At 40.4% G+C, this 22,910-nt stretch overlaps 3 protein-coding genes across 4 annotated transcripts; 2 read left to right on the forward strand and 1 right to left on the reverse strand.

Moving 5' to 3' along the window:
- Positions 1-5,639: 5,639 nt before the first annotated feature.
- On the reverse strand, positions 5,640-5,962 carry LOC134791011 (ragulator complex protein LAMTOR5). Its single transcript, XM_063762062.1, has one exon. It carries the CDS (start codon positions 5,910-5,912, stop codon positions 5,640-5,642), a length of 273 nt encoding a protein of 90 aa, XP_063618132.1. The 5' UTR covers positions 5,913-5,962.
- A 307-nt stretch (positions 5,963-6,269) lies between these two features.
- On the forward strand, positions 6,270-21,332 carry LOC134791000 (E3 ubiquitin-protein ligase PPP1R11-like). Of its 2 annotated transcripts, none has more exons than XM_063762048.1 (4): positions 6,270-6,505; positions 16,239-16,350; positions 17,096-17,235; positions 20,650-21,332. In XM_063762048.1, exons 1-4 carry the CDS (start codon positions 6,428-6,430, stop codon positions 20,755-20,757), a joined length of 438 nt encoding a protein of 145 aa, XP_063618118.1. In that variant the 5' UTR covers positions 6,270-6,427; the 3' UTR covers positions 20,758-21,332. The 2 variants fall into 2 exon arrangements, with proteins under 2 accessions (XP_063618118.1, XP_063618119.1); XM_063762049.1 differs by lacking the exon at positions 6,270-6,505 and adding an exon at positions 13,105-13,253.
- LOC134790955 (succinate--hydroxymethylglutarate CoA-transferase) lies at positions 6,512-8,982 on the forward strand. Its single transcript, XM_063761979.1, has 3 exons — positions 6,512-6,920; positions 7,474-7,651; positions 8,069-8,982. Exons 1-3 carry the CDS (start codon positions 6,605-6,607, stop codon positions 8,847-8,849), a joined length of 1,275 nt encoding a protein of 424 aa, XP_063618049.1. The 5' UTR covers positions 6,512-6,604; the 3' UTR covers positions 8,850-8,982.
- Positions 21,333-22,910: the final 1,578 nt, after the last annotated feature.

The raw sequence follows: 22,910 nt of genomic DNA on the forward strand, positions 1-22,910 counted from the left end.
AAATTTGATTTATAATCATTTTTGAAGTGAAAACTTCTTTAGCGGCACTGTGCTCTTTTTGTGATGGGGAAAAAATGTTAAACTCGCGACAGGTCACGTGACCGTAAGATTCGTATAAGACGGACACTTGACCTGAGGGCCTACCGCGAACCACGTTCGACGTGTTGCCTCCCTGTCGCACTTACGTACAAATTTACAAGTGCGACAGAGGGGCAACACGTCGAACGTGGTTCGCGGTAAGCCCTCTGATCGAAAAACTGTTACAATGTCATTGAGTTTTTTATTCTATGACCAGGATGCTAGCCCTTTAAGCCGAATCCCATAGAACAAAACTAGAGACAGGTAGAAACCTATGCTGGCGCCACCTATAAAAACTTTTGATAGTTGGCAACTGTCCCATGCTTCGATTGAGAGTCATAGCTTTTTCAATTGAGTTTTTAACGACACCACTGACTGGCACTGCCTCAAAGGAGGTCGCTTAATATTTATACCAAGATAGGTAGAGTTACCAAGAAAAATCTGCAACGATTTTGACAGCACACGCAGTGCGAGTGTTATTTTAAACGTCTTCTGTGAAATTATGACGTATAAATAACACTTGCACTGCGTATGCTATCAGAATCGTTGCGGACTTTTCTTGGTCTAACTCTAGGTAGATGGATTAATCATAATACTGGTAATGGTAGGTACATCTGTTTAATTTAAACTGAAATCCGCTGATCTGCTGGTACATCGGAAATAGTCCAGTTGGCCGGCAGCCAACGGATTACATTGATCGAGGACTGAATGAAACTAGTGTTATTGAGAGGGTTATTCTTAGGTATGTATGTCAGTAAGGAGAGAGGAATACCTACGGTAGTAAAGCAATATTTAGTCCAAAATCTTATTTATAGTTTGGCCCCGGACTACTTCATTTCAAACATAGACAGAGAGAATCATACTTACTTTGTTTTACGCTGGTACTAGCACCCATTAAAAGAAAGGGTTGAGAATAGTTTTCCTGGTTCTTACTGACTGACTAGTGGTTTCTCATATTTGTAAATTGACCGAAAACAATTCCCATTTGGAAATAAGTAGAGTTCGACAGTAGACTAAGAAAAGTCTGCAGAGATTTTGATAGCCCACGCAGTGCAAGTGTTATTTTAAGCGTCAAACTTCTATGTAATTATGACGTATAAATAACACTTGCACTAGTGGGCTATCAAAATCGCTGCAGAGTTTCCTTGGTCTAACTCTACAAACCCTAATTTGAATACACAGTGTTCCAACATGGTAACGATTTTGATTTAAGATTTTGATATGGCATTTGCCCTTGATTAAAACGTGTAGGTATAAATCCATACTTCCATACTAATATTATAAATAATAATATTATAAAGGCGAAAGTGTGTCTGCCTCTTACCTCTTCACGCTTAAGCCGCTGAACCGATTTAGTTGAAATTTGGTATAGAGATAGAGTCCCGGGGAAGGACATAGGATAGTTTTTATGTCGGAAATCATCCCTGAATTGCCTAATAATTGAAGTAAGCAATGCGCGAATTGAATGATTGCTATTAGCATTATCCAGGCGCTATACCTACTTTAGCTGCTGTCACTAATTCCACACAGATGAAGTCGCGGGCAAAAGCTAGTTAAATATAAAACCTACAATTTTTATTTCGCCCCATGTGTTAAACGTAAAGCACCCAACAGCTGTTCAGACGTTAATTCAGACCGCAAAAGTAAACAAGGATCACTTCGCTAAAAGTGTAAAGACATTGTGTAATTTGGCAGCGGATCAGAGGAGTCAGGATCAGTGGGCCGTTTTATGCGAGTATGAGCGCATACCTATTACGAGTAGGTATAGAGTTAGACCAAGGAAAGTCTGCAGAGATTTTGATAGCCCACACAGTGCAAGTGTTATTTATACGTCATAATTTGATAGAAGTTTGACGTTTAAAATAACACTAGCACTGCGTGGACTATCGAAATCGCTGCAAACTTTTCTTGGTCTAACTATCACACATCGCAGTATATATACCAAAGATTCATTGATTTAGAATTTTAACCATTTGAATGCCTCGTCTATTCTATATTAACGCTCAGTCGTAAGCCTTAGGTATACGAAAAACAAATGCATAAAGGGAATGACTGCCAAAGACGTCAACTGACGCATTCCCGGGTCGTAGAGCAAGCAAGGAGCATTTAGCTTAGTTTCTCCTAAGGATTACGATAGGTTAGGACTAACAGAATTCCTGTGGCTTATTTTAGTCATCACAGTAAAAAATAAAAAAAGTCTGGGATGATTTCAGATCAATGGTCACCCTATTGTTATTGTTTATGACAAGTACTCTACAAGACTACAATCGTCGCAGATAAGGGGGTTGTTATGATGAAAAAACTGATAAACAGATACGACAAATTCCATCGATACGTACTATGAGATTCTGTATTTTTGTTAAAAGTAAAATACATAATAAAAATTAAAACTTTATTAACACAAAATTTACAACACTAAATCTACTTCAAAAGTTGTTCAAAATGTGAACCCTGTTCCTGTATGCACAATTCTGCCCGTCGTCTAAGATTGCCATTTAGAGCAAAGTGATTTTGCTTAACCGTTTCAAAGGCTAAAATGATTCGCTGGCGTAGCTCTTCTACGGTGTTAGATTCTTGCTCATACACCGACCGTTTTACCTCTCCCCAGAGAAAAAAGTCTAGCGGTGTGAGATCGGGGCTGCGAGGTGGCCATGGAATAGGCCCAAGGCGACCGATCCATCGTTGGGGAAATTGTTCATTTAAATAATCACGAACCCGGTTATGAAAATGAGCAGGTGCACCATCATGTTGATAATGCAGGTTTTCTAAGTAAAGCTCCGGGACGCCTCGCAATAATTCCGGGACAACTTCTCGTAATAAATCAAGGTAACTCATACCAGTCAATCTGCCTTCGATGAAATGAGGGCCGATAACAACGTTATGAATAACTCCCGCCCAAACATTTAAACTAAATCGTGTTTGATATGCGTTTCTCCGAGTTAAATGCGGATTTTCTTCACTCCAAAAATGCTCGTTGTGGATATTGAACAAACCAATACGCATAAATGTACTCTCAACAGTCCACAGGATATTTGTTTCTTCATTTTCTAAAATCCATCGACACAGGTTCATCCGTAAGGGAAGATCAGGGGCGGAGATATCTTGGACGGGTAGAAAATGGTATGCATGCAATCCAGTAGCGTTGAACAATCCAGTAGAGCAGTAACTAGATTCCCAAAGGCTTCCCTAAGTTGATAGCCTTATCCTATTATGTATTGAAGAAGAAACGGGACACAAGATACAAGCACATATCAGAACGGTTCGACGTGTTGCCTCTCTGTCGCACTTGTAAATTCGTATCGTACTGATAGCTGTTACTTTGGCATTTTAAGTAGGTAGATAATACCTATTTAATTAGTCAAAATTTGATAATAAAGTGTGGGTATGTAATAAATTCTATTCTGAGCGTAACTTTTTATAATTCACGATAATACTGTTATGTAGCATAACAGATCTGAGAGTTTTTCGGTATGCTCGTAGTCGTAAATAATATTCCGGCAATAAATCATATTTCGTCATCCGCCGCCTCTTTGCCAAACCGCGGTAATGAATCATGTTTAATGTAAATTTTACATCAGAGGAATACAGTCTCACAATTGTTTTAAAATATCTAGGAATAAGTACAGTCAGCATGAAATAGTGACAGGCGAAGTGGTCAAATATATTGCAACACTTTTGTTACCATAGGAATGAGAATGTGTTGTAACATAAATTAACAGAGCGCGGCGCGCTCATTCTTTCTTCCGTGAAATTAACTATTTATTTGATAATGACTATGACTTTGTAGTGTATTGTAAAGTTTTATAAAATAAATGAGATTAAAAAAAAATTAAGAAGGCCGCGAAAATATCTGACACGATTTTATTTGTAGAGCCATAAGAGTGTGTCACATATTTTTGGGCCCTCAAAGAGTAACATATTATTGCTGGTGACTGTACTATCAACCACACTGGATGAAAGTATGGAAACATGCATATGGCACTGCTGAAGTTGAGCCATAGGCTAGGTGACTGCTTACCAATTTTGTATTAATTGGTTAACCAAGTAAGCAAGGAGTTCTACGGTTCGTAAAAGAAACATTGTAGTAATAAACTTATAATAGATTATATTACAAATATTAAGCTACATTATACATTGTCTTAGATTCAAATTTTCTTTTTATATTCAACCTTATAAATAATCTATTGGAATTTTTACAGAAGTATAACAATTATGTCATGCCCTTTGCGACTTATCAAAGGATCATCAAAGTAAAATATTTGAAAAATGTAAAATTTATAGACTAAATAAAACTTTAGTTAAGGTTGCTATTGCTAAGCCCTATGTTAAAAAGAGGGACATTTACAAGGAAGTTGTGTTCCAATAAAATAGAATTACAGTTTTTACTTCTTAGTAGTGTCTGACTGAAGTTAAGGTTTTGGAAGGTTTCAGCATAAAAATTATGTTTTGGCCAAAGGTTCAGTTTCTGCCATAAAACTGACCTTATCTCCAAAATTGTATTTTCGGTAGTGCCAAGTTTCAGAATAAAAATCATGTTTCTAAAGCTTTCGCCGATACTAGAGTATAAAAAAATGTTTCGGTCGGGCACTGCTTTTTAGGTTTTAGACAAGAATCACAAGATCTTCACATAAGATGCACAGGCTGGACAGATAAAAATTGGACCAGACTAGACTGATAAATCCAGACATGGACAACATAGCAATGCTAATCTCACAATCACAGTATATTCTTTACAACCCACTGCTTCATATTATAGAGCTCCTTGGTTGAATTGGATGATGATAGTAGATTATAATAAAGTATTAGAGTCAGACCAAGAAAAGTCTGCAGCGGATTTGATAGCCCATGCAGTGCAAGTCTTATTTTAAATGTGAAAATTCAAAGAAATTATGACATACAAAAAATAGTTGGACTGCGTGGGTTATGAAATCGCTGCAGACTTTTCTTGGTCTAACTCTAATATAATTTACATAAGTTGGTCTTGTTCATTAACAAGTACCATTGTACCATTGTACAAACAGCAACACTCTTAACTGTCCATCGGTGGACCTTACGCCTGTTGTAATAAGGTTTATGAACTGTCAGTTAGCAGTGTGGGTGATGGTACCTGCAACAATAAAATAAACAAAATATTAGAATTCCGGTATCGTCTTGGGTCGTCCCATTCGTTTTTCGTCACATTCTTAAATTAGTCCTATTCTGCTTTCGTCACTCATTCTACATTGAAAGCCACCGACGATTGTGACGAATGTAGAATGAGTGACGAAAGCAGAATAGGACTAATTTAAGAATGTGACGAAAAACAAATGGGACGACCCAAGACGATACCAGAATTCCAATTACACTACTGTCTATTATGATACTGTAAACTTGATCAGCATTTCCTATCATGCATAATAATAGTCAGGCAACTCTCCCATTATAAAAATAAGATATTAACAGGTGTTTGGTAGGGATCATTGTGTTTTAAGCCAGGGAATGAGCGGCATGGTGGATAATGATAAGCAAATGGCTAACTCTTTTCAAAACAGTCTTACAGAACAATAAGATCAGTAGACTTACTAAGCCTTTTGCTTGAAAATGGCTCCCGTGATCGTCCCGTGCCGCTGTATGAGGCACTGTTTGGTGTCGGTCTCCAGACAGACGGTCGGCGGCTTCAGGTTGGGCTGTATCTTGCAGGCCTGCTCCGATATCGCCACGACTACGCCCGCCGAGTCAACGTGCGCCGCACCCTTCGACGCCAAACAGAGCCCTTGGTGGTCCGCGACTAGGCAACCGTTCACGTTCGGCGTGGCCATTATCTCTTCGATTACTCTATCTAATTCTTTTTCCATGGCTTTAGGTGATTATCAAACCTTGGTATCAAATAAAATTCAATAAATAATATGCGTTATGATTGAACAAAAACATACACGGGAAGGGAATCAAGGGAAACAAATGTCACTCTGACGTTTTAGTGTATGTGTACGTTCTGAAACTATTTAATCAAATATAAGCCATCAAATTCAGACTTTAAAGAAAATTAAATTATTGTACCATAACTACGATACTTTTGTACTATAAATTATTAAATTAATAAAATTTTATTTATATTTGATTGAATTTTAATAATATGTAAATTTCCGCAAAATTTTTAGTGCTATTTTAAACAAAAAAGTATCTGAACTGCTTTAACGCCCGTCACTGTCACTCTCAGAGCTGAGCAAACCTGTCATTCCTGTCAAATTGAAGATAATAAAAATCCGAAATTCAATCAATCTCGGTTTACGGCAGTCACATGCTAACAACTTAATATTTACCAGCTTATAATGTGAGAAAATTGTTTCATGTTTACGTGCAAATTTATTTGATGGGTGAGCGACTGCGACCTGAAGAAATGGCGACCACGAGCACTGCGGTAGCGACCGTCCCATCTCAGATCCAAGAGGTACTTTGTCTACTATTGTTTACTCATGTATCTGACGAGATAACAGACCGTATGTTAGTTATAGTGCTCATTTGCATTCGATCGTGACAAGATAATATTATGGCCATGTTTAAAAGAATTCTTATTCCGTCCAAGCAATTTTGCTTATCAACGGCGGATTATTCGACGAAGTTACCTGGGCTTTTGAGCGATGTGAACGTGTTAGATTTGACCAGGATCGTGGCTGGTCCGTTCTGCACTATGACCCTTGGGGACTTGGGGGCGAACGTGATAAAGGTGGAGAGTATTGATGGGGATGAGAGCAGGAAATGGGGGCCTCCCTTCATGAAGGGTGATAGCAACAAGGACTCGTTCTACTTTTTAGCAGTGAACAGGAATAAGAAGAGTATTTGTTTGGACTTGAAGTCACAAGAAGGTAGGCTGTTTCTAGATTTAGTACTTTGACATCCGTAACTTGGATATTGTTAAAAAGGTTTGCAATGGGTTTGGCTGTTTGCTCCAGTGCCATAGTGCGCATGTTAAATGGTTGTTTTTTTTTTTTTTTAAATGTCCCTGTCACTCTTGCTACAACCACGCAAGTGTTAAAGAAAAGTTTCAAGGCACATAAGTCCCAAGAATTTCTTTTCCTTTTCTAATAGGTCTGGTGTAAAGTTCAATAAATATCTTATATTATCAAAAACACTTAACCAAAGATCTTATGAACATTGAACACCTGAGTATATGATAAATGTTATCAAAGATTATGTAGCCTTGATAAAACATCTATGATTGCTCTCAAAATAAACTTTGATCTTTTTTAAATTGTTATTTAATAATATACAGACTTTATTAACAGACTGTTGTTTGTTCTTATTACTAACCTTTCTGAGATGAAATACTTTTTAATCCGGTAATGTTAATGTAAGTTGAACACATTAACTTTTGAATTTAAAAAATTAGCTTTGAAGGAAATCTAAATTGAATTTCAGGGAAGAATGTGATGTATGACTTAGCCAAGAAGTGTGATGTGATGGTGGAAAACTTCTTGCCGGGAAAGTTGGATAAGATGCAGGTCGGGTTCGAGAGGCTCAGCCAAATCAACCCCAAGCTGATATACTGCGCTATCACTGGCTTCGGGCCCATGGGGCCTTACGCTAATAAACCAGGGTAAGACTAGGTCTCAAATACAAAGGAAATAATGAGAAATACATTAAAATACATACAAAGTAAGAAAAGAAAGAAAATACATAACTAACTGGAAATGTGAATTGTCTAGAGATTATTGATATTATAGAGTTATATATAATTTATATTATAGCACAACATAAGTATTATATGGGGCATTATCTATAAAAAGAGACCTTATATCGGAGCATCGTTATTAATGGCGTAAGCGCCATCGACAATAAGGTCCCTTTTCATAGGTAACGTCATATATAATCGTCACATTTCATACAAATTTGACATTGATGCTGACATTGCCACACTTCGTCATTGCAAATGTCATCCAAAGTCAGCTTGATCCAATTATAGCTGTATTACCTTTTTTTTAATTTAAGTTGCTGCTAACTAATAACCTTTCAGTTACGATGTCGTGGCCGCAGCAATGGGCGGCCTCGTGAACGCGACCGGCGAACGCAACGGCCGCCCCGTCAAGCCCGGCGTCGCCATAACCGACCTAACCACCGGCCTACACTCCTTCGGCGCCATCATGGCTGCCCTTTACCACAGACAAAAAACCGGGAAAGGACAGAAAATCGACTGCAATTTACTTTCCACACAAATTTCAAGCATGATTAATTTAGCTAGCGTTTATTTGAACTGCGGTATCGAGGTGCAACGCTGGGGTACTGCTCATGCTAATTTAGTACCTTACCAAGCGTTTGAAACTAAAGATGGAGAGTTAGTCATCGGTACAGGGTCTAACGCTCAATTTGCAGATTTCTGTACAATCATTAAGAAAGAGGAATTGATTAACGATGATCGATTCAAAGATAACTCAGACAGAGTTAAGAACAGAGATGAAATAATAAAGATTTTAAGTGAAGTTATCAAAACTAAAACTAATAAAGAATGGACGAAATTATTCAAAAACGCCTCGTTTCCAAATGGTCCTGTTAATAAGATGAAGGATGTATTCGAAGATGAGCATGTAAAAGCTATAGGGTTGGTAAAAGAGCTGCCTCATCCAGCAGTTGGGTCGGTAAAGCTGGTAGGGCCGCCGACGGTATATAGTGCAGGTGGGAACTATGCGAGGACCGCTCCGCCAACGCTTGGACAACATACTAAGGAAATTTTGTCGGAATTCCTTGGGTATGATGATGGGAAAATAGATGGGTTGTTTGACGCTAAAGTTGTGCGATGATGATTGAATTGTATTACAGTGTAAACTCTATATAACTACACTCAAGGGACCGCGTTTTTGGACGCTATAGAGAGTTTTCGTTATATTTGTAAGAGGAATATATAGAGAGTAATTAATATTAAAGTAAAGCAACTATATCCAATACTACTATTATGTCGACGTTATAGGGAGTGAATCGTTATATCGGGTGACTATATGGAGTTTACACCGTATTTACAAAAGTAAACATTTGTTAATAAATACGTTTTACAATTACACGTGTATTTTAATAAGTTCCTAGGCCTTTCCTTGTATTTAGAAACTGGCGTTCAAATAAATATCTTGATGTAAAGTATCTTTAGGAACTTATCACTCGTGCCGCCCAATGTACATTACGATGCACACTCCATTTCAATGGAATATCAACTTTCATAAAAACGAACAAAGTAGCATTTCGTTTGTCACATAAAATATTCAAAAAAATGAAATTCAACCCAATTAAAAGTACAACTAGGTTCAAACTTCCCTAGCAATAATTTTATATGGTGGGCGGCACAAGGGTTCGAAACGTGAGTTATAACCCAAATACATAAGAATTAGTTCCTCAAATATGCTAGACTTGTGGTCTTGATAACGTATATTGGAATACATTTAAATTTAAACCTTAAGAACATAGACTTGAGGCGTATTACGCTGGTTTTGTTTACTCGAGTCTATTATAAAAGTTACCACTGTCACATAAAAATAATATGTAATCTAATCGTATTTGTAGGTAAATGTTTTCTTTTTACTTTCTTAAGGGGCCGGTATATGACGTTTTCGATTTAGACCTCACTTTGTAACCATAATTTGTTCAATAAATGTTTAATAATTGCATTCAATTACACGTAAATTTTTTCATGAAGAAACCGTGTACCGACTCTTCATGCCATTATATTTTTAATTTGCTGTTATTCTCTACAAATCGACACTAAAAGTATCAAAAAATCTAAATATGGAGTTCCGTTTGAGACAGAAGCAAAACAATTTTGTCTTTGACAGTAATTGAATTATTGTATGATTTTGAAAGCTAGATAATTCAGGTACCAATTTATTACGAATTTATATTTTTACTCACAAAGACAACAGAGAAATTCAATCTCAAATGTAAACTTTCGAACAATTTCCATACATTGACGACATCACTCAAAATTCTTCTTCAAGTCAGATGCCCGTTGGGGCTACACCGGAGCACACGTGTACTTCTTCAAATGAAAATGACAGCTTGATTTTCTTGCTTTTGACAATTATATTGACATTAAATCATATACGCACACGAGAAAGCATACCAGTAGATAAATTGTATTTCAAAAAATAGGGTACATAAATATCAGCTCGCGTCTCATTTAAATTTGATTTGCTCTTATTTACGGGTCATAATGCTTGAAAACCGCAGTAAACTATCTTAAAACAATACGATTACAGTCGAATTTAAGTATTATGTTCCTTCAAAACTCGCTTAAAATGAAAAAAGTTTAAAGACTCATCTTTACTGATTGGGATCAATTTTTATTATGCTGGTATCATTTTGCGTCATTTTAAAAACGTATTTGACTTCTGTACGTCAATGAATTTTGATGACAATTGTAATCTTGTATTATATTATAGAAATTTATCTTAAAATATTGCCAGGAAGAGTTATGTAATTCGTATAAGTAATACCTGAAAGTCTTGTACCTAGATCTGTAATACCATGGATTGCGACTAATAAATTATTATGATTATGCCGTTCGTTCCGTCTATATGTATAATGCGTGTACGTGCTGTTCTCTGAAAATCTTCAAGAAAAAATAACGGCTAGACCAGCACTAAGTACTAGCGAGTTTTTGCGGCTTTGGAGACCGAGATGAAGCTTACAGGCCAATTAGCGCTGTGGACTGGTTATTGTTATGTATACCTATTATCGAATGTTTTATAAATTTACTATAAAAAGCAATGTTTTATTTCGATTAGATCTACATTTTGTGCATATTGCATATCTGAAGTATTTTCGTACTAAACTTGAAACTTTCGTTGAAACTAAATAAAATAATTATTCCAAATGTACAGTCACCTGCAATTTATGTTACACAACGAAGGCCGCAAATATATCTGACACGATCTTATTTGTAGAACCATAAGAGCATGTCACATATTTTTGCGGCCTTCGAAGAGTAGGTACCGTCATTATCACCAACTTTGCCCGCTTTTTTTTTTAAACGCGAATTTCTCAATAAATATCACATCATATGACTTTTTTTTTGCTCAGCACGTCCTATGTGATCAAATGCATCAGTTTTAAAGAAAAAAAATTTTTGTCGTGTTTTTACCCATTTTTTGCGTTTTAGAGGGCGGGCAAAGATATCCGGGGTTTTCGCCAACATTGCCCACGTCAATTTGGTATTCAAATACAGCTCGTATGATGATGATGTCTAAGGATCACTTTAAGGTTTTGGGCAATCCTACCATTCCCTGTTAATAGCTTAGCGATAAGTGTAAAACTTTTAAATACATTTGCTGGGCAATGTTGCCTACCCGTTTTTGCCCATTTCCAAATAAGGCTCGCCTAAGCATTTTACAAAGGCTAGGGTTGTCACTTTTGAGAAAATCTGTTACAATAGTTTAATGGCCAAAAATATGATTTTTGTTGTGTTTTTCATTCGTTAACGGGATAAAATATCAAAATAAAGGATAATAAGACAAATTAAATACAGAATATATTTATAAACTTATTTTAGTGTACAAACATAACCTTCTTTTACTTGCGAAGTTGGGTAAATTAGATGAAAAAGACAACCCTAATCCGTTTTTGGTGGTGGGCAATGTTGGTACGGATGCCAAATTACCGGATTACTTTGCCCACCGCTCAAACTTTTGTGTATTTAGGCCTTTTTAGTTTAAATCTGAATAGACATAATCTATGCTTCATGTGTTATAACTCAAACCCGGAAATATTTGTCAAAGGGTTCTCAATTTTTTCTACTTGCATTCATTATTTATCAATTTTTTGCCCGCCGAAATATACCCTATATTAAACAACTCGCTCAAAATTCCCAAGTCAAGTTATGGACAAGTTTGGTATATCAGTTATGCACAAGTTTGGTCAGAAATATAACCTATTTTCTACTAAAAACAGCAGGGTGGCCATAACTATTATCAATTTTTCTACATTAACGAATTTGTTTAAAATTGTCGTTTTGGGCAAAGTTTCCCTGGAGGCAAAGTTGGCGCTAATGACGTAACATATTATCGCAGGTGACTGTACATAAATGTTTCGGTGATTTTGAGATTATTTTCCAGGTTAGTTTACTAACAATCAAGTTATGCAGATACCGATTTCGTGAACGTATAAGTAGTAAGGTACCGCTATTGTTTAGCGATACCGATTATTTTTGAAGGTAAAACTATACCGGTTGAAATATAAAGATATTAAAATTACAGCAGGGACAACCATTTTTTATAGGTGTACCTAAACCAGCGTTAGCAAAGGTCTCGGTTTCAGCTTAGGCAAAAATGCTTTTGTATGTTCTCCTTTGCAGATCACATTTCTCAACTGATTCTCGTGAAAATTTGTAAGCAGGTTCGATAGAACTACTCTGTTTCGCTTTATCCGCCAAAATGGAATTGCCACCCTGCCGAAACTTTATTTATTTAAATTCCCATTGAATGGATATTGCACCTTATGAAAAACCGTATAGAGTAGTAAATAACATTTTACATCTGTCTTAATGACATCTTGTTTTATTCGCTTTAATTGTACAAAACGCGTATCTCGACAAAGCAATATTAGGTAGTAAAACAGTCAACAATCAAATGAATTATAGGTGCGTCACGTGTGACATGAACAGACAAGGAAAGCAAGATTAAATGCATTGTTTCTCTTTCATCTTTAAATGGAACGCTTTTACCCTCAAAGGAGGCTAGTGGTCAATACTAAACTAAAAGTCCAATCTTAAAAAAACATGATGGGTCACTGACCTGTCCCAGTAAAGTGAGGTAGTGTGCGTGAAGTGCGCTTGTGTGTGAAATGGGGTAAATTGACAGAATCTGAAATTTTACCCACCGCTACCGTCGCCTTAAGATGTTGATAAGAAAACAATGCTACTCAACATTGTTTGAAATCAATTTATTCTCTTTAGAACCTATTCAATTCAACAGTTCAGTGAATTTTGATTTAAATACCTAGATTTCTTATTATTGACGTAATAATAATAAAATTAGTGTATTTGTGAAACTATAAAAGTGGAGGTAAACTCATTTCAATGTAAACAATCTTCACTTCATTTGTATTCATTTCACATTGTGGTTTAGTTAGCAGACTTGCTCACGTGGTCTTACTTATACATTAATTTAATATTTATGACATCTAAGATCTTATTTCTTACCTATGGCAAAAAAGTGTTTACTGTAAGTATCAACATCATTACCAGTTTATATACCTACACGTCCCTCCGTAAGATACAGGCCTCTCTCAAGCAGGGACCGTTACCGGTATAACTAAAAATCAAAATATCTCATAGCATTCACAATTTCATCATCATCATCTCAGCCATAAGACGTCCACTGCTGAACATAGGCCTCCCCCTTGGACCTCCATACGTGCCGGTTGGAAGCGACCCGCATCCAGCGTCTTCCGGCGACCTTAACAAGATCGTCTGTCCATCTTGTAGGTGGACGTCCTACGCTGCGCTTGCTAGTCCGTGGTCTCCACTCGAGCACTTTTCGACCCCATCGGCCATCTTCTCTGCGTGCAATGTGGCTATGTCGGTGACTTTAGTTCGTCTACGGATCTCCTCATTTCTGATTCGATCACGTAGAGAAACTCCGAGCATAGCCCTCTCCGTAGCTCGTTGAGCGACTTTGAGTTTTGAGATGAGGCCGATAGTGAAAGACCACGTTTCGGAGCCGTAAGTCATCACTGGTAACACACATTGATTAAAGACTTTCGTCTTGAGGCACTGAGGTATGTCGGACGAAAAGACATTACGTAGTTTCCCGAACACTGCCCAACCGAGTTGGATTCGGCGGTTGACCTCTTTCTCGAAGTTGGACCTACCTAATTGGACTACTTGTCCTAGGTAGATGTACGAGTCAACAACTTCGAGTACCGAGTTCCCAACAGAGACTGGGATGGGCACAACATTGGCATTTGACATAAGTTTCGTCTTGTCCATGTTCATTTTCAAGCCCACCCGTTGTGAAACTCGGTTGAGGTCATCGAGCATCATGCTGAGTTCCTCCATCGACTTTGCCATGACTACGATATCGTCGGCAAACCGAAGGTGAGTGATGTATTCGCCGTTGATGTTGATGCCAAGTCCTTCCCATTCCAGGAGCTTGAAGGCGTCTTCCATTACGGCAGTAAACAGTTTCGGAGAGATAACGTCTCCCTGCCTTACGCCTCTTCGGAATGGAATCGCCCTCGTGCTCTGCTTTTGTACTCGGACCGACATGGTGGCGTTACTATACAAACACTTCAACACTTCGATGTACCGATAGTCAATATGGCATCGCTGAAGAGACTCAAGCACCGCCCATGTTTCCACCGAATCGAAGGCTTTCTCATAGTCCACAAAGGCTAAGCATAATGGCAAGTTATACTCTTCGGTCTTCTGTATAACTTGCCGCAGCGTATGGATGTGGTCTATGGTACTATAGCCTTTTCGGAAACCGGCTTGTTCGGGAGGCTGGAAGTCATCAAGTCTGTGTTCGAGACGGTTCGTGATGACCCTTGAAAACAGCTTATAGACATGGCTCAGAAGCGTGATGGGTCTGTAGTTCTTCAATAGGTTGTTATCACCTTTTTTGAAGAACAGCACCACCTCGCCTCTATTCCATGTTTCAGGCGTTATGCCCTCGGACAAGACGGAATTAAAGAGCTTCTGGAGGAGTTTAAGTACCGGTGTTCCACCCGCTCTCAGAAGCTCTGAAGTGATTCCGTCTTTGCCCGGCGCCTTGTTGTTCTTAAGCTGCTTCAGGGCCATCCTAATCTCGTACAGACTGACAGATCTTGTACAGATTCACAATTTATTTCTTTGATATTATAGAATAGTATTTAGGTAAGGATAATGATTGATCAGATTAGCTAAATTAAGTGCAAAAATATAGGTACATAAACAACCGAGATACCGAAATTGAATACCGGTTAATTTTTATGAAAAATACAGTGTGGAAAGACAAGTCGGGCCCTGGAGGGAAACTACCTTAAATCCTTAAGCTGGCTCATTTTACTTAAAGGAGACATTCCTTTATTTTTAAAAAGAAACAAAACTGCATTTAAAGATTTTTCTTTTTTTCTTCAATTTGGCTTGTCTAAAAAAATCTTGAGTACTAAATATTAGATTTTATGGATATTTTGTACGGCAGACGAGTCTAAGACCTAATGTTTCTTGGAGAAATGTTATCGTTAACATTAACTGTATTAATCGAGTAGTAGAATAAAATTGCGAGTATTTATTTTTTGGAATTTTTAGTCGGTTCGAGTCCCGGGCGAGGCAAGGGAGTTTTAGAAAATCTTTGAATGCAGTTTTGTTTCTTTTTAAAAATAAAGGAATGTCTCCTTTAAGTAAAATGAGCCAGCTTAAGGATTTAAGGTAGTTTCCCTCCAGGGCCCGACTTATCTTTCCACACTGTATACCGGTATTCGGTTCCTGCTCTCAAGAGGGTTTACGTTATGTGGCCCGGTGAATGCGCACTTATTTATTTATATTCTCAGCTTTCGAAGTATTGAGCCAGGTTTACCCTTAATCCTATTTCGGAAAGGGTGTGTCCTGCGAACCCCTGGTTTGCGTACCTACCCCTCTTTGAGAAAACGAGATTCAAAGCTTTTAATTTTACCTTGACATTGTTCTTAAATTACTCGGGATTTCATTTAGCTGACTATACTTTTGCTGCCCTTTTTAGGGTTCTACCCAAAGGGTAAAAACGGGAAAGACTCCTCTGTCCGTCTGTCTGTCTGTCCGTCTGTCTGTCACCAGGCTGCATGTATCGTGATAGCTACATTGAGAAAAAAAATCGTTTAAAACAATTGAAATTGCATAAACATTTAATGCTTTAAACATGCAGTTTCATATGAGCCTATTGAACCAAGTAGTAAAGTTTACTGTTTGTACGTTACGTACCAACGAACGTACATTAGTTGATATTGTAATAGCAGTTAATCTTAATGAAATCACTTTAATGTGTGCTCAGTAGATCATATTTTTTTCAGTGTAGAATTGTAGACAGTTGAAATTTTCAGATGTATTTACGTTGCCCCTATAACAACAAATACTAAAAAGTACGGAACCCTCGGTGGGCGAGTCCGACTCGCACTTGGCCGGTTTTTATTGTATCTGTTTTTATTGTTACTTAGTTTAACATGTTTATAAGGTAAATTTGTTGTTCTCTCAGCCCGCAGAGCCGGTAGCGGTGATAACACTCCGGCCGCGCAAGTCGCGTAAGAAGGTCGTCTGGACGGACGACACCGTCGACAATGAACACATGAATAAGAAGAAGTCCAAGTGTAAGTGTTACGCCGATCCTGAAAAAAAAATACTTTCAGGAGAGCTTTAAGGGTTCGTCACACAGGCTCGTTTTCCGGGCGGGGTGCACCGCTTTTACGTATAAAACGCTCACGCCCCGCCCGGAAAACGCGCCTGTGTGACGGAACCTTTAAACTTTCTAGGTAGTTAAATACCTACCAGTATTGTGTCCCGCCGAAAACCGCTTGTTCAAGCCTTGCACCTGATAAACTCGCTCCTCGAATCAGCACCAAGCTGTGATGGGTTTGCGAGTGGATGGTTGGACGTGTGTGCGGAATGCTTAAGGTTCTGCGAGATGATGAATAAATAAATAAATATTATAGGACATTTTTACACAAATTTGACTAAGCCCCAGGGTAAGCTCAAGAAGGCTTGTGTTGTGGGTACTCAGACAACGACATATATAATATATAAATACTTTAATACATAGAAAACAACCATGACTCAGGAACAAATATCTGTGTCATCACACAAATAAATGCCCTTACAGGGATTCGAACCCGGGACCATCGGCATCACAGGGTCACTACCCACTAGGCCTTCTTCTGTTATATGTTAATTTTGACTATGTGTATGAAATTGTCTATTGTTTTCACATCAGTGCTTTGGGATACTATTGTTATGCTGTGAAATGTAATGAATTTAAAAATAAATAAATAAAATAATAATTTTACTACCCACAGCTTTGAACTCGAATACCAACCAACCAATACCAACGTTTTCCAGGTTGCTGTATCTACGAGAAGCCGAAGGCGTTCGGCGAATCAGACTCGGAAGACAGTGAGGATGAGTGCGAGCACTGCTTCGGACACGTGGAGAAACGGCACAAACAGGCGGGCGGCAGTACGGTCACGACGGACGAGCAGGTTTGTGTTGTACATACTGTGCGAGTGAGACAGTGACTAGTGTGAGCACTGCTTCGGACACGTGGAGAAACGACACAAACAGGCGGGCGGCAGTACGGTCACGACGGACGAGCAGGTTTGTGTTGTACATACTGTGCGAGTGAGACAGTGGCGAATGCGAGCACTGCTTCGGACACGCGGAGCGGCACAAACAGGCGGGCGGCAGTACTGTCACGACGGACGAGCAGGTTTGTATTGTACATACTGTACGAGTGAGACAGTGGCGAGTGCGAGCACTGCTTCGGACACGTAGATCGGCACAAACAGGCGGGCGCAGTACTCTAAAGATGGATGAGAAGGTTTGTGTTGTACATACTGTGCGAGTGAGACAGTGGCGAGTGCGAGCACTGCTTCGGACACGTGGAGCGGCACAAACAGGCGGGCGGCAGTACTGTTACGACAGACGAGCAGGTTTGTGTTGTACATACTGTGCGAGTGAGACAGTGGCGAGTGCGAGCACTGCTTCGGACACGTGGAGCGGCACAAACAGGCGGGCGGCAGTACTGTCACGACGGACGAGCAGGTTTGTGTTGTACATACTGTGCGAGTGAGACAGTGGCGAGTGCGAGCACTGCTTCGGACACATGGAGCGGCACAAACAGGCGGGCGGCAGTACGGTTACGACGGACGAGCAGGTTTGTATTGTACATACTGTGCGAGTGAGACAGCGGCGAGTGCGAGCACTGCTTCGGACACGTGGAGCGGCACAAACAGGCGGACGGCAGTACTCTAAAGATGGATGAGCAGGTTTGTGTTGTACATACTGTGCGAGTGAGACAGTGGCGAGTGCGAGCACTGCTTCGGACACGTGGAGAAACGACACAAACAGGCGGGCGGCAGTACGGTCACGACGGACGAGCAGGTTTGTGTTGTACATACTGTGCGAGTGAGACAGTGGCGAATGCGAGCACTGCTTCGGACACGCGGAGCGGCACAAACAGGCGGGCGGCAGTACTGTCACGACGGACGAGCAGGTTTGTATTGTACATACTGTACGAGTGAGACAGTGGCGAGTGCGAGCACTGCTTCGGACACGTAGATCGGCACAAACAGGCGGGCGGCAGTACTCTAAAGATGGATGAGAAGGTTTGTGTTGTACATACTGTGCGAGTGAGACAGTGGCGAGTGCGAGCACTGCTTCGGACACGTGGAGCGGCACAAACAGGCGGGCGGCAGTACTGTTACGACAGACGAGCAGGTTTGTGTTGTACATACTGTGCGAGTGAGACAGTGGCGAGTGCGAGCACTGCTTCGGACACGTGGAGCGGCACAAACAGGCGGGCGGCAGTACGGTCACGACGGACGAGCAGGTTTGTGTTGTACATACTGTGCGAGTGAGACAGTGACTAGTGTGAGCACTGCTTCGGACACGTGGAGAAACGACACAAACAGGCGGGCGGCAGTACGGTCACGACGGACGAGCAGGTTTGTGTTGTACATACTGTGCGAGTGAGACAGTGACTAGTGTGAGCACTGCTTCGGACACGTGGAGAAACGACACAAACAGGCGGGCGGCAGTACGGTCACGACGGACGAGCAGGTTTGTGTTGTACATACTGTGCGAGTGAGACAGTGGCGAATGCGAGCACTGCTTCGGACACGCGGAGCGGCACAAACAGGCGGGCGGCAGTACTGTCACGACGGACGAGCAGGTTTGTATTGTACATACTGTACGAGTGAGACAGTGGCGAGTGCGAGCACTGCTTCGGACACGTAGATCGGCACAAACAGGCGGGCGGCAGTACTCTAAAGATGGATGAGAAGGTTTGTGTTGTACATACTGTGCGAGTGAGACAGTGGCGAGTGCGAGCACTGCTTCGGACACGTGGAGCGGCACAAACAGGCGGGCGGCAGTACTGTCACGACGGACGAGCAGGTTTGTGTTGTACATACTGTGCGAGTGAGACAGTGGCGAGTGCGAGCACTGCTTCGGACACATGGAGCGGCACAAACAGGCGGGCGGCAGTACGGTTACGACGGACGAGCAGGTTTGTATTGTACATACTGTGCGAGTGAGACAGCGGCGAGTGCGAGCACTGCTTCGGACACGTGGAGCGGCACAAACAGGCGGACGGCAGTACTCTAAAGATGGATGAGCAGGTTTGTGTTGTACATACTGTGCGAGTGAGACAGTGGCGAGTGCGAGCACTGCTTCGGACACGTGGAGCGGCACAAACAGGCGGGCGGCAGTACTGTCACGACAGACGAGCAGGTTTGTGTTGTACATACTGTGCGAGTGAGACAGTGGCGAGTGCGAGCACTGCTTCGGACACGTGGAGCGGCACAAACAGGCGGGCGGCAGTACGGTCACGACGGACGAGCAGGTTTGTATTGTACATACTGTGCGAGTGAGACAGTGGCGAGTGCGAGCACTGCTTCGGACACGTGGAGCGGCACAAACAGGCGGGCGGCAGTACTCTAAAGATGGATAAGCAGGTTTGTGTTGTACATACTATGCGAGTGAGACAGTGGTGAGTGCGAGCACTGCTTCGGACACGTGGAGCGGCACAAACAGGCGGGCGGCAGTACTGTCACGACGGACGAGCAGGTTTGTGTTGTACATACTGTGCGAGTGAGACAGTGGCGAGTGCGAGCACTGCTTCGGACACGTGGAGCGGCACAAACAGGCGGGCGGCAGTACGGTCACGACGGACGAGCTTTGTGTTGTACATACTGTGCGAGTGAGACAGTGACTAGTGCGAGCACTGCTTCGGACACGTGGACAGACGGCACAAACAGGCGGGCGGCAGTACTCTAACGATGGATGAGTAGGTTTGTGTCGCGCAAACCTTTATTTGTGACGTTCTCAATCAAAAGGTACCACTTTGTTGCTTACCACAAAGACGAAATTTGCTGGCATCTTTATACGAATAATCTACCAGAGCGTCCTTATGACAAGCGATAATGTGGTAGCTTTCGATTGAGAACGTCACAAATAGACGAACGAACGTACTAAGAGGTTTGCGGTAGGCCCTCTGGTCCCGAGACCAGTGCAGGGCTTGATCAAATTTTGTTTCGTATTCACGTCTGCCAAATACGCCCGTAACGGCGGGCCAAACTGGCTACCGAATGTTCTCTGCAGGTTAGCTGGGGCAGAGGCAGACCCGAGCGAGCGACTTGCGACGGCGGGAGCGATAACCATAGGTTGGAGCGAAAGGTCCGATCGCTGTGTCACGCTCCAACCTATGGTTACCGCTCCCGCCGTCGCAAGTCGCTCGATGTCGTGGCCGAGCCGTAAGAGATGGCGACGCATTTTGCAGCGACTGGTTCAGCATGCATCAAATCGTGACGAGTGACGGAAGGAAGGGGAGTTCTTGACCCAGCAATGGGACACAAAATAGATTATAGAATAAAAATGACGTACGTTGTTCACAGGATGGGGCGGCCTCAGAGGCGACAGCCACCATCACGCTGCAGCCCTCCCCCGCAGAGCCCGACCCCTCCCCCGCGCCGCCCGACACCGACAAGGACAAACCCGAGTAAATCACCACTAATGTTCTACATGTATACCTACTTATTATACCTTATACATTGTCTAAAGCCCCCTACAGACTATGTGCGTGAATCGCGGCGCGAGTTTGCGGAGCGAACATATCGCGACGTTGACGTATGACTCCACACTCGCACTTCACGGCGATTTCGCAGTTTGTGTCGCGACAAAATAGCGGACACAAACTGCCGCATATCAATAAAATACTACTATCTCCATTTATAAATTTAATAGTTACTGTAAACAACTTTAATCATATTGTTACGTTCTAACCTCGAAATATCGTCATAATTATATTGTTATGCATATTTTATTAAATAAACACCTTTTCTGTTCCCTGTAACTGTATAGTGCCTTAAAGACCATTTTCGCTTATCAACTTCCAATCGTTAAAAACAAATACTAACTTTAAATCTATAACAAGAAAGTCTACTTTGCAATGGCACTCCTCGATAGGTGTTTAAGAATTTTGTTTAAGGTTACATTTAAGTTTATCTGTTACAGCGAGACGTTTACTTAATATTCCATTGTATTTAAGTTACTTGGTAATAAATACATGTGAATACAATTTTGGTTTTATTTCAAACAAGGCACACCGTTTATAGTTTGTGATAGTGGCTACGCAGTTTACGTAATATTCCCAATTCTGGGAACTTTCCGGCGGGACATCAGTTGTAATAGCGGTTCCAAGATTTGACCAAAACTAACATGTCTGTTGGTTTAATAGGCAAGTGAAATAAAACATGTAAAAAAGAAACAACAGGAATAAGTAATATTACAATTTATTTCAGTCTATGAAATATATCCGGGCTAGCAAGCCTACCATTACAATAATATCTAAACAAATTCATGGTGTATTTCCCATTTGTCCCCACCGGTATAGGAATAGGTGTTTTCATATAAAACATTCCATATATGGTGGCGGTCAACAAATGGGAAAACATACACATTCATAGAGTTAGACCATAAAAGTCTGCAACGATTTTGATAGCACACGCAGTGCAAGTGTTATTTTAAACGTCAAACTTCTATGAAATTATACGTGCTATCAAAATCGTTGCAGACTTGTCTTGGTCTAAAGCTCGGTTTTCCTAGGATAGCGGTGCCGTCATATAGCGGCCGGCTCCATATAAAATATAACGGCTACATATGAATGTCGTAGTATTTTGTATGGAGACGGTCGCTATATGACGGCACCGCTATCCTAGGAAACCAGAGCTTAACTAATTTTTGCCACTGACAAAAGGGGCCCATTTCTCGAACGATATTAGACTAATAATATTAGTCCACGAACTGTCAAATCGTATGGGTTACCATGGCAACACACTAATAATAATAGACTAATATCGTTCGAGAAACGGGCCCAAGATTAGACTAATATTATTAGTGTTGCCATGGTAACTGGTAATGGTAACCACAATTTGACTGTTCATGGACTAATAATATTAGTCTAATACTATTCGAGAAACGGGCCCCTGGGTATTCATATTTTAGAGAATATAACCATGGCATTGAGTTACAAGAAAATATTGATTGACCCGACAAATTAAACGCGCTATATATAAATATGTGACATTAAGAAAAACTTTATGGCAAATACTGCTTGCCAAATTTACATATTTTATATTTAAGTCGCAAGCCTAGTCGTAATAGGTAGAAAACTTAGCTATTTATAAGATTTTCACCTATATCAAGTTAAATCATGTTCGAGATCTGATTTGTGACATTAAGTTAATTTTGATATTTAAATTACATTCTAATTATTTAACAATACATGTCACTTCCCACTAATATTTTTTTAAATAATAAATAAGTTTAATATAATATTAATTTTGTACAATGAATGGCTATTGTATGTAATCGTTTGTATGAATTGCATGTGTAAACAAAATCTTTACAATATATTAACACAGATTATAAATAAGGTTCACTAAACTATGGTTATTGGTAAAATCCTAAGGCACTAGTTTATTGAATCTAGAGATGTGGTATAAATTTATTGCTTCTAAATTTTAAAATATTTCTGGTATTTCTTCAAGACTTCACTCTCGTGCTGTGAAACCCTCGACGTTTTATCTTACGCTTAGGTCTAGATCTAAGCAAGCGAGGTAATACACCATTTTTTCCATTTCCATAACAAACAACT

This window comes from Cydia splendana, chromosome 5 (assembly GCF_910591565.1).
Source record: "Cydia splendana chromosome 5, ilCydSple1.2, whole genome shotgun sequence".
NCBI lineage: Eukaryota > Metazoa > Arthropoda > Insecta > Lepidoptera > Tortricidae > Cydia > Cydia splendana.

What these genes read in the sequence shown, in the direction of transcription:
- LOC134791000 (XM_063762048.1), top strand. Translation starts at nt 6,428, where the DNA reads ATGGGTGAGCGACTGCGACCTGAAGAAATGGCGACCACGAGCACTGCG. An exon ending in TCCCATCTCAGATCCAAGAG is followed by an intron (nt 6,506 to 16,238) that starts GTACTTTGTCTA and finishes TTGTTCTCTCAG; the next exon opens with CCCGCAGAGCCGGTAGCGGT. An exon ending in CGGTCACGACGGACGAGCAG is followed by an intron (nt 17,236 to 20,649) that starts GTTTGTGTTGTA and finishes CGTTGTTCACAG; the next exon opens with GATGGGGCGGCCTCAGAGGC.
- LOC134791011 (XM_063762062.1), bottom strand. Translation starts at nt 5,912, where the DNA reads ATGGAAAAAGAATTAGATAGAGTAATCGAAGAGATAATGGCCACGCCG.
- LOC134790955 (XM_063761979.1), top strand. Translation starts at nt 6,605, where the DNA reads ATGGCCATGTTTAAAAGAATTCTTATTCCGTCCAAGCAATTTTGCTTA. An exon ending in GGACTTGAAGTCACAAGAAG is followed by an intron (nt 6,921 to 7,473) that starts GTAGGCTGTTTC and finishes ATTGAATTTCAG; the next exon opens with GGAAGAATGTGATGTATGAC. An exon ending in CCTTACGCTAATAAACCAGG is followed by an intron (nt 7,652 to 8,068) that starts GTAAGACTAGGT and finishes ATAACCTTTCAG; the next exon opens with TTACGATGTCGTGGCCGCAG.